The 12,420-nt window shown below is 38.2% G+C and overlaps 1 protein-coding gene across 2 annotated transcripts in view; it reads left to right on the forward strand.

Moving 5' to 3' along the window:
- The window catches only part of LOC310721233 (phospholipid-transporting ATPase ABCA1), a 168,797-nt gene extending 157,969 nt beyond the window's left edge, over positions 1 to 10,828 (forward strand). Inside the window, exons 49-51 of one of the 2 annotated variants that reach the window (XM_083532641.1) lie at positions 8,011 to 8,254; positions 9,787 to 10,434; positions 10,651 to 10,828. In XM_083532641.1, coding sequence (XP_083388767.1) covers positions 8,011 to 8,254; positions 9,787 to 9,918 — 376 coding nt within the window. In that variant the 3' untranslated portion in view covers positions 9,919 to 10,434; positions 10,651 to 10,828. Of the gene's footprint in view, positions 1 to 8,010; positions 8,255 to 9,786 lie in introns of both variants that reach the window. The other variant, XM_083532640.1, reaches the window with a different exon arrangement.
- Positions 10,829 to 12,420: the final 1,592 nt, after the last annotated feature.

A 12,420-nucleotide genomic window follows, 5' to 3' on the forward strand; every position in this document is an offset into this window, starting at 1 on the left:
TCATATCTTGTGCTTGTGCCCATATGTCTAACATAAAAGGTGAGAGCTGTACAACACTAAATGTCACATACAGGGTAGGAGGTCGCTGTGTGTGTGTGTGTGTGTGTGTGTGTGTGTGTGTGTGTGTGTGTGTGTGTGTGTGTGTGTGAGTGCCTTTTTCTTGTGCTTTTTACTTTTCTCATATATCTCTATCATTCTCATTTCTGTATGCATTTACTTTTCAGATGCATACAGAGTTCACTCTTACCCCTCTCTCCCTCTTTCTCCTGTACATGCTCTCTATCTTTTTTTTCCCCTGTCTTTTAGTAATTAATGATTCAGGAGGCGTGGGTGTGTTTAATGAGTGAAGAAGTGATTAGGTCTCTCTTTTTCTTTCGCACTTGTATTCCTCCCTCATTGAGAGCATGCTGTGTTGTGCGGCTTCACACTGGGACAAAAGCTACATCTTTCCATTACTGTCTCTTCATCCCTCCACCCCTGGTCTCTCTCTCCCCTCGTCACCACCCCTAAACCCCCTCACTCAACCCCCAACTCCCATTTTCTAACCTGGTGTGGCTGTTTGTGTGTGTTTCAAGAGCAGCCTCATCTTGAAATCATTCGTGTGTTTACTGGAGTATTAAAGGGGATAGCATGGCTCAGATCGGGTTTTGGGTGAAAACACTTTGGAGGAGGTAAACGAGGAAGCAGGGGACAAAAATGACGTGTGATATTCTCATCACCTTTACCGTCCAAAGGCAGTTTGGAATGGTTTAATTCATTTGATTCGTGAACAATTATGTGTGTCTGACAACAGAGACTGCTGGAACATTCCATCACCTCACCACTTAGCAGTGGCGAGCTCCCTCCTCCCCTTTATTACATCACCTTATCTTTTTCTCCTCTCTCAGTTCATTGCTTTATCTCTTCCTTTTCTTTTGCTGCCACCTCTAGGACAACAGCTGTTGTTTTTTTGTTTTTTGTTTTTCAGTCCCAAATCCCATGGAGTGCAGTATGTACATACCTACACATGTGCATACACAGGCGTATAGACCCACATGCAGTAACATCGTCACACACTCTGATAATGGATTCCTGACCAGGTTAAATAAAGAAACACACGTCAAGCTTTCTTGAACACAAATAGCGAGCAGTATAAGCGAACTGAATCATTCATATGATAGCACCAGGCTGCTGAATTCTGAAATCTAAAAATGTGTTTTCTACAATATAAATAGTAGAAGTAGTGGGAGATGTACTACAGACAGTTTAAAGTAATGTCCTTGTTTTATTTTCATTTTTCTAAAGTGAAGCCTCGAATACTAGTGGAAAACATACAGAATAATATAATAATATTGTGAAGTCTTTTCTTAGCAGAGAAAAGTAGTCTTAGTCTTGAGTGTCAGCACTTCACATCACAGTCAGTAGGTTTTCAGTCATGGGAGAGTCTTCATGACAGAAGTCATTATACTTTGTGTTTGTTATGTTGTTGAATTACGACCTATTCATTTTAAGAAAGAAAAACACAAGGAGACTGATGAGGACGTGATTTTATATATATATATATATATATATATATATATATATATATATATATATATATATATATATATATATATATATATATATACATACATACGATAATTAAAGGGAAAATAATGTTTCAACAATTTGTCTTTCAGTAAAAGGTTCTTAGCATCAACTTCTTAAATACTAATATATTAGGGGTTATGGTTGACTTGGCGCTTTGATCCTAGATTCCAACTGGAATGTATGAAGGAAAGAATATCACTGCTTATACACATTATACGATTTCTTCATAAGGCCAGACTAAAATGATTATACACTCTTGTAAATATGTTTTTGCTATTACACTAAAACTGCTGCTCGACAATGGTTTGGTGTCCTATCAAGGGTGTATTCAGGACCCTGGGTTTGGACCTGCTACACTGAACATTATAAACCAGATAATAAAGGGGAATGTTTGGAGCCAGTGTTTATTTTATAGGACAACTCAGTTAATCAAATACCAACAGAAGGAACATTTGGTAGCCGAATTTAGCTAGCGGTGAAAAACTTTCACTGTAAATTTAAGTTACCAGGAAGTTGCTAGTACCCAGAAAGTGGAATTCTTGGTTGAAGAAAGTGTTTAATGTTTTCAGTGTTTTTGTTCTAAGGAGAAGGATAGGGAAAAGATGTCTACAGATATGGAAAGGAGAAGTGTAGGAGTGTAGAAGTGCATGGAAAGGAGAAGTGTAGGAGAGTAGAGGTGAGGGTACAAGAGTACAGTAAGAGTGTAGTGGAGGTGGATAGAGTTTCTGATAGGGTGATGTACGTGAAGCTGGAAGTTAAAGTTGAAGGGGTGATGAAAAATATCATCAGTGCTTATGAAGCGGGATGCAGCAAAAGCAAAGAAAAAGGCATATGATGAGCTGTATGAGAAGTTGGGCACTAAGGACTAGAAAAGGATTTTGTACCGATTGGCCAGGCAGAGGGACCGAGCTGAGAAGAATGTGCTGCAAGTTAGAGCAATAAAGGATGAAGATGGAAATGTGTTGGCTAGTGAGGAGAGTGTGTTAAGAAGGTGCAGGGAGTATTTTTTTTTATGCAGTTAATGAATTAGGAAAATGAGAGAGAGAGAGAGAGAGAGAGAGAGAGAGAGAGAGAGAGAGAGAGAGAGAGAGAGAGAGAGAGAGAATGGTTGGATGATGTGGAGTTGGTGAAGCAGGAAGTGAATAGGATTAGTAAGCAGGAAGTGAGAGCAGTAATTAAGAGGATAAAGAGGGAAAAGTGGGTTGGACCAGATGACATACCAGTAGAAGCATGGAGATGTTTAGGAGAGATGCAGTGGAGTTTTTAACTAGGCTGTTCAACAAATTTTGGGAAGGTGAGAGGATGCCTGCGAAATGTAGAAGTGTGCTGGTACCGGTAATTTAGGAATAAGGGAGATGTACAGACCTGCAGTTACTACAGGGGAATAAAGTTGATCAGTCACACCATGAAGTTATAGGAAAAGAGTAGTGGAAGCCAGGCTGAGAGCTGAGGCGACAGTCTGTGAGCAACAGCATGGTTTCATGCTGAGATAGAGCACTACAAATACAATATTTGCTTTGAGAATGATGATTGGGAAGTATAGAGAAGGTCAGAAGGAGTTGCATTGTGAGAGAAGCAGTAAAATTGTATGAGGAAGTCAGATGTGGCAGAGAAGTATGTGAGGGTGGTGCAGGACATGTATAAGGACAGTGTGAAAGCAGTGAAGTGTGCAATAAGAACAACAAACTAGTTCAAGGTGGAGGTTGGACTGCATCAAGAATCGGCTCTAAGCCCTTTTCTGTTTGCAGTGGTAATGGACAGGCTGATCAACGAGGTCAGGCAAAAGTCTCCGGGGACTATTATGTTTGCAGATGATATTGTGATTTGTGGTGAGAGTAGGAAACAGGAGAGGTGAAGGTAGATGCTGGAAAGAAGGGAAATGAAAGTCAGTAGAAGTAAGAGTACATGTGTCTGAAGGAGAGGGAGGGCAGTGAAGTGGTGCGGTTGCAGGGAGAAGAGGTGGCGAAGGTGGAGGAGTTCAGGTACCTGGGGTCAACAGTGCAGTAATGTAGTAATGGAGAGTGTGTTAGAGAAGTGAAGAAAAGAGTGCAGGCAGGGTGGAGTGGGTGGGGAAGAGTGATAGCAGGAGTGATTTGTGATAGAAGGGTATCTGCAAGAGTGAAAGGGAAGTTTATAGGACTGTGGTAGAGGTGGCAGAGTTGAAGAATTTTGGATTTTCATTGGGAATGACGAGGATGGACAGGATTAGAAATGAGTTTATTATAGGGACAGCGAATTTAGGACGTTTTGGGGACAAAGTAAAAGAGGCTCAATTAAGAAGGTTTAGACAGGTGCAGAGGAGGGACATGGGACATAGGACATATATCCTTGCCACAGTCACCCCAGGCTTGCTTATCAGGGATAAATACAATTCATTCACCTTAATTCTTAAATTCTCTAAAGCTGCTTTGAGGCAGTGTCCATTGTGAAAAGTGCTATAGAAATAAACTTGATGACTACATCGATAGGAGGATGCTGAGGATGGAGCCACCAGGAAGGAGGAAAAGAGGAAGGCCAAGGAGGAGGTTTATGGATGTGGTGAGGGAAGACATGCAGGTAGTTGGATTGAAAAAGGTAGATGTAAAGGACAGAGTAGTATGGAGACAGATGATCCGCTGTGGCAAACCCTGATGGAAGAAGCAGAAAGAAGAAGAAACAGAAGAAGAAAAAGAAGAATCTATTAAAGTAAAAAAAAAATGTCACATCTTTGCCTCAAAAGTTCCTTCATTGATCCTACCTTCTTTAAATTAGTTATTAAGTTAGGCATCTTAAAGGATAGCATTGCAAGAGTATGTAATGTACTTCAAAGAACCCATAAAAAATGGACTAGAGGAATGGTATTCCTTGCTTGTTCCTGCAGTGGAAATAGTGGTCCCGTTGTAGCATAAGATCTGTGTGAAGACCCCACAGATGTTTTCAGGGGAATATTCTTTTCAATAAGCATTATCCTCTACTGGATCAAAGGACTTTGAAATTCCAAGTAATCCTCAGCAAATATGTATAAAGCATAATTATATTGGTATGCGATTTACTCTTTGCTCCACACCTCCAAGATTAAGGGATGGAGTTCTCTAGGGGGTTTATTGTTTTTTGAAGTGTGCAGTCTAGACTACAAATAAATGAGTGGGAGGCCTGGCCCTGGATGGTGTACAGGGCCTCGAGCTCCCTTAGGATCTGAAATGATTTAGAAGGGTTTAAAGTTTTCACTTTACCTTACCTGCTGTTTGGTTTGTTATTAGACTTAATCAGCATCTAGTAAAAGAAAGTGGAAGAAGGTGAAATGCAACTTTTTGAGCCAAGAGAAGATTTCATAAAACCTGACCTTGCAAATATGTCTGTTTTTATCTGCATAAAATTTCATTTCCTGTTTGTGTTATTACTTATTCATTTATGGATTTTTTTCCCCCTGTTATTTCTTGCACACACACACACACACACACACACACACACACACACACACACACACACACACACACACACACACAGGCTTTTGATGTTTGAAAAAGACCCGCAACTCATCTTAATCAATCACTCTATAAACGTAAAATCTTTTATAGCTCCGCCTCCATCAGCCTCTGAGTAAACACAAATACAGAGTTGTCCAATAAAAAATCCCCATAAGCCTGTCTTTTACCAATCAAATCTCTTTTTTACCACTCTTGTCACTAGAGCATCTCGTCTGTCCTCTCAGCCACCATTTTTTTTATTCTTCTTCATAACAATAAGCTACAAAGTGCCCTTAACATAGTGCACTAATGCTGAGTACACAGAAAGTGTTATACGACTGTCTAATATTTGGACCTGCCTACAGACAGTCACTTTGGTAAAGTCAATAAATCAGAGCAGAATATGATGTGAGGACAGGCCTACACTCGGTGCCTGTAAAATGCACATGCTCTATAATTGACCTAGCTGATTACAGTCTTTTGCCATGACCTAAAAGCTCTGAACCTGCTTAAGTGTGAAGCATGTGACCGTCCCTGTCAGACAAACAACACAGTTTGATTCTAAGATTATGAGACAAGGTCGAGACATGCAGCAAGTAAAGTCTAATGCTATCAGTTTGATGAGTTCTAGTTTTATTAAATCCATAAGGATTTCATAGATATATTCTGATTTTATTCAGCTCAGAAATGTCCTAATGGTGCATTAAGTGAAAGAAATGTAGGGTTTTTTTTTCCTGATGTGGCAGAGTCCATGCTCGGATTTTAATTATTTTTTTATTTATTTTAATTTTAATAATTATATGTATTTAATAATTATATGTAATATATCTTTTGCCTCTAGTGATGTTTGTCAGTACCAGTAAAGAAACTGACTTCATGTTCTTGTCTTTTTTACTGTTACTGACACAAACACAAGCTAAAACTTTACTGAGAATGAAAGTGAGGCCCAGTTTTAACCAGCAATGAAAGCAAGGGTTGCGTCTCAAAACTCTAATTAAAATCTGCTTCATTCGTTACATCTACGTTCTTCATCCCATGACCTTGAATTCAATCAGCTGCCATTGTTTAGGACATATCAGTTTTTAAAATGCCCTTGCAGGAATCTAATTAGCAGAAGGTAGAAGGCCTCAGGATCAGAGACACTGTACTCCAGTGCTTCCTAATAGAAAGTTTAATACTTTTTAGTGGGGTGTACACCTACACTATGTGTGGCCGGTACAAAAAGTTTCAATGTTCTTTATTCAAAAGAAATATAAAATTATTAAATTATTATTTTAAATAATCAATGCAGTCAATTCTGTATAAAGAACTGTTCTGTGTTCTCCCAGCATTAATGTGGATTTCCTCAGGGTTTTTCTGACTCCCCAAAAACAAGCCTCTCGTTTGACTTGGAAACTCTTAGCTGTCCCCATGTGTGAAAGAACATGTGTGAATGGTGCCTGGTAATGGACTAGAACATTACATCCACCATCACACTAATCAGGATAAAGCACTTTCTGAATATAAAGGTATGAATGAACATGTGACTAACAGCTGAATTCATTCAAATTGCTTTTAAGCAAAAATGTCTAAATTAGCAACTACTCTATCCTTTAACTCATTCTACACTTGGAATAAAATGAGGTGCTATGAAAATAAGGAAGGAAAGCAGAGAATTAAAACTGTATTCCAGTGAAGGAGGTGTGACCTCAATAACTGTCAGTATTAGTCAGGGCAGTATTGCCTTGAAATGGTCAATACTAGTGAAGGATGCATGGCCAGGTATCTCTCAGTCCCAGAGGAAAGAGATGTAGCTTTTGTGCTGGTCAGTTCTAGTAATAGAGGCGTGGCCTGTCTTCCAGTTCCACATGAAGTCTCACTCTGCCCTTGAAATAAATACAGTAGCCAACAGCTTATCATAATGTACTACCTCATCATAACGTACATCACACACACACACACACACACACACACACACACACACACACAAAATGGTGTGCAATAAGTCCTGCTTCCCTGTGCATGACTTACGAATTGTTCGTAACACATATCACAATGAGTAAATAAAACATTAGGGGATTAATTAAGCAGAAAACAGCAGGTTGTGGGAGCTCTAATGACAAACTAACAAGAGGAGCACTGTTTCACAAACAGATACATACACACACATACACACAGCAGGATCTATTGATAAATTCAGTCAAACTTTAACTGGAAGATCAGTATTTAGGCGGATGTGGATCTAAACACAGGGAGATGAGAATTGAAGGGGGAAAAAAAGTGTGTGTATTTTGCATAGAAAATTCGAAGCCCATGGAGAGCTGGATAATATTAACCATATGCTCCTCGCACTATCCTCACATCAGCCACAGCATGGGTTTGCACACAGATGTTCGCCATAACTTCGTTTAGTTGCTCTGATGTGCAATTAAAATATTGTGTGTGTGTGTGTGTGTGTGTGTGTGTGTGTGTGTGTGTGTGTGTGTGTGTGTGTGTGTGTGTGTGTGTGTGATATTTGGATTAGTGCAAACTGTAGAAATTGTGTTTTGTAATATCTGATATCTTTAGCACATTGCAAACAGTGTTGTTGAATTCTCCAATCTGATTGGACAGAAGGTGTCTACATTACAACTGTTGTAATAGATTACTGGTTGTATATAACAAGAACAATTATTCCAAAATAAGTGCTTCACATAAGACTAGTGTATTAATACACTGTTGTGCAGTCCGTGTATATTGCATTTATTCATCATTTGTTTGAATACAGAAAAAATAAATAATAAAGACCTACAATTTTCTTTTTCTCAAAATGTAAAATATTCCCCTTTTTTTTTTCCCATGTATTTTTGTGTTATTTGGTTTCCTTTGAAGTATTGAGGATGAGTGTATAACGCCTTCACCAGAATAATGTGCAACTCAATGGAAATACCCAACAAAGGTAGTAACATATATATATGTGTGTGTGTGTGTGTGTGTGTGTGTGTGTGTGTGTGTGTGTGTGTGTGTGTGTTTGCAGGTTTGGAGATGGTTACACAGTAATTGTACGTGTCAGGGGCGGTCTGGCTGACCTGAGCGCCGTCGAGCAGTTTGTAACTCTGACCTTCCCCGGTAGCGTGCTGAAAGAGAAACACCACAACACACTCCAGTACCAGATGCCCCACAACGATGGTGCTCTGTCACATATCTTTAGCATGTTTAGCAGAAACCAGGATACACTCGGAGTAGAGGACTACTCAGTCTCACAAACCACTCTGGATCAGGTAGCACACGCATAAACAAAGTTCCAAATTGTACATGCAAATCTTAACGTTGATGTATGTGAAAAAAGAGCAACAATATAACATACACTATAACATAAACAACTTCCTGGATTCCTTGCCATTTATACGATAGTAGTGAGCATATGCAATACAGAAAATTGGAAGCCATATTTGAATTTCAGATGCAGTTGTCAAAAACAAGCGGTTGCTTATTTGTAGGACTTTTTGTAGGACTTATGTGACATTATCATTGATTTTTCGATTAAAAAAAGGTTAAGGTGAGAGCAAGGTCAAATGTCGGAAAAGATTTTTCTTTATTATGTTAGACACAGAAATATACCGAACAGGTTCAAATTCAGGACATGGTCCATCCTGGCACATGTCTAATATTTCAGTAGCTGAACACCTTAACAACAAGTGGTACATGATGAAGCAGAATATAGCAATAGAGTGTTGGGTAATGATTATTTTACTATCGACTCCGAGCACTGAGAATGTGAGTTTGACAGAGGGAGAGAAAGAGCGAGCAGGGACTTGGGATTCAAAATTGAGTAAGCAGTGTGAGAGATGGACACACTGTCTGTGAACAAAGGAAGAGGTGTTAAACCCCCTAAGAACTCTTTAAAAATGAACTGAATTGAATGAATGTCAAAGTATTTGCAGGGTTTGTTTAGAATTTATTCAAACAAGTTGAGGGGGAAAAACAATATGTCGAAGACCCATAAGGGACAGCCATTAAAGACAAAAAAGGGCAGGTTTAGAGACATTTAACACCAAGAATGGGATCATTTTATATAAATACAGTGCATTTTTTTATATATACCCACAGGAGAAATAGGATACAGGTGGCAGTGATGATAGTTAGAAGACAAAATGGTTGAACAATGGGGGCCTTTAGGGTCCAAAACATAATACAACAAAGTCTGGTTCTTTGTTTATAGAGGATGTTAGCGAGGGGGGAGAGAGAGAGAGAGAGAGAGAGAGAGAGAGAGAGAGAGAGAGAGAGAGAGAGAGAGAGAGAGAGGAAGAGGGAGATGGAGATGGGGTAGAGAGAGAAAGAGAGAAAGATATGTAAAAAGGCCCCTATCCTCTCATCTGAGGAAAATAAAGATAACATGCACATACACCATTAGCGCTAGCTCCTACTGATTTTCAAGATTTACAGGACAAAAATTACAATAGAAAAAAATAGAAAAAAAGTGTGTGTGTGTGTGTGTGTGTGTGTGTGTGTGTGTGTGTGTGTGTGTGTGTGTGTGTGTGTGTTTGAGACTGTAGAGGTTAATTGTCTGTTCTGCCTCAGCGCTTACCCAATAAACAGCACAAAATCCACACTCTCATTTAACTGAATGTCTTAGAGACATGTCAGTCACTCACAAAAATGCACACACACACACACACACACACACACACACACACACACACACACACACACACACACACACACACACACATCTGATTGTTTTTTGTTTTTTTTTAAAACATAATGTGATACACATTATCTAAAAGCGTTTTCTTTTCTGTATCCCTCCCAGGTGTTTGTGAATTTTGCAAGACAGCAGCACGATGCTGAAGAAGGTGTGTACGAGAATCCTGTAGATCTGAGTGATGAAATACCAATGCATATACACACACACACTGATACACACACGATGAATAGCAACTGAGTACTGAATGGTGTCTCAGACGCAGGTTAAGAGGCATAGAGAATAAGCCTACTTTTCTACTGTAAGATTAAATACAAATATTTTTAATAGAAGCTCTCAGGAATTTTAATAAGAATATATCTATATAACGTATATTTTTTATCACTTTTAATCTTTTTATTTTCACATTGCATTTGTTTTTTAAACTGCACAAATAAATGAAAAGAAATGGTTCTGAGGATGCAGCCAACTTTAAGTTTTAGACTATGACTAGAAATATGTATTAACAGAAACAGACCTGAATAGGAATATTTGATTATGGCTTTTAACTTTGCTGTATGTTTAATTCCTGCTAATTAAGGCTTAGGCAATACGCAAGTTGCTTTTGCTATCAGAATGAAAAATATTGCCAAAAATGTATCATCAACTGTCTTGATATTCTGTCAACATTCTCATTTTTTGCAATTTGACATTGTACATGCATTTGACAATGAACCACAGTGCAATATTTTTTTTTTATTTTAGAGTTAATCCATAGTTCCCCATCTGGAGCTCGAGCTGCGTCGTAACGCTTTGGGAATGCCCATGCGTTACAAAGCAGCTTGAGTTCCCTCGGGGAACTAGGGTTACGTTCGTAACCCAGAGACGTTCCCCTTCAGGAACTCGAGCTGCGTCGTAATGCAGGGGTGTTCCCAAAGCGTTACGACGCAGCTCGAGTTCCCTCAGGGAACTAGGGTTACATTCGTAACCTAGAGATATTTTCTTATTTTAGTTTCTTTGTTTTTTTTAAACACTCCTTTTAGCAGCACTTTGTAAAATGTCTGATCACAAATCTTTATCAAACCATTCAATGTGAAGTGTGCACATTAATAATATTAATTGTTAATTTAGTAAACAAAAAAATTAAAAAAACTTTATTTACCAAATAAAACATTGTTTTTCATGAGCAATAAACATGCAAAATTAGAATTCACAGATGCACCATAGAAACTCTCTCAAATTAAAATATTGTAACACAGAATACATGTAGATGACCTAAGAAGAAATGTGTGTAATTTGTGTGTATGGTGAGTGTAAAATTGCCCTCTTATTAAACCACTGCTGAGGTTTTAATGTAATTGGTTGGAAAGTGTTGGTTTGTTGTGTTGTATAACAGCAGCTCTGACAGTAGCTCTGGTTGCTCTAATATAGTCTAATAATAATGGAGTCTAATAATAAACAATAAAAAAGTGGGTTGATAGTCAACAAAGAAAACTTTTAACAAGGATCTCCTTAATATCTGTAAGGAGATATTTATTTAAAATTTAGGGAAGGAGTGTCCACAGTCAGTAGGTCTTCTAGCACAGGAAATTCAATATTATATATTATATTATAACAACATCAATAATAATAATAATAATAATTATTATTATTATTATGTTTATAGAACCTTATTCATAAATTTAAAATACATTTATTTTCCAGCCTGAACTCAAACCAAAAGAAAGAAAAAGAAACAAAGAGGAGAAAAGGCATATTAGGGAATTCAATACTGATAAAAAAAAAATATGGATATTACAATACATAATTAATAGGTTTATAGCCACATTAACAAAAGTGATATTAAGAATTCTCTTGGATTTCTTGAAAAAATCCCTGAAAATCAACTTTTGTTATGGTAAGAGTACTTCCGCTTCATCTACTCATTGTTCATAAATATGCCTGTGTTATAAAATCTCATTCCACATTTAGTCCCCATTCACTGATATAATGAGCTTTACTCTTCTGGGAAGATGCTCTAGAAAGATTTTTAGAATGTGCTAGTGTAGATTTTTGCTCATTGGTATATACTGCAAACCATGTTAACCATATCTGCATAAAGCAGGCTATATGCACAGGGGAATTGTCATGCTGACACAGTTTTGGGTCTCCTAGTTCCAGTAAAGGGAAAATGTTATGCTAATACATCCAAAGTCTAATCCTAAATAATTGTGTGTCTTCAAAATCTAGGTGTCCCAATACTTCCGTCCATATAGTGTATATATGTAGAAGTATTTCTCAAAGTTTAAAAGGTGGTAAGTGCGAGTCACTTCTTCACAAAGTAGTTGTAGTCAATATTCAGTTACAGATTTTTCAAAGAGGTTGGTTATTGGTTATAATGCTTTATGGCTGCAAAGTTTTTACCTAAGTAATTAATGTAATCAGAACTTCGCAGTTCAAATTTGACTTTTACACAAACCCGCAACCCCCTACGCAGTAAAACCCATACAAAGTATGAATTCATGCCCGCCATTAGTTCTTGCACATTGCACTTCTCCACAACACACACACACACACCTGATCGGATCTGGAGGTGCGTCTATTCTTGATGAAGCCCTGATGTGTTTGTACGACAGATTGCTCTGTGCACGAACAGCCGATTAAACATTTGCACACATAGCTCTGAGCCGTAGGGAGTTTCATTTCACACATCTCACCTTTAGTTTGCTCAGAAAGGAAGACAGCGTGTCGCTCATTTCTTCTTCTCGCCCCTTGCTCTCTCTA

Source organism: Silurus aristotelis (genome assembly GCF_946808225.1).
Source record: "Silurus aristotelis genome assembly, chromosome: 27".
Taxonomy (NCBI): Eukaryota; Metazoa; Chordata; class Actinopteri; order Siluriformes; family Siluridae; genus Silurus; species Silurus aristotelis.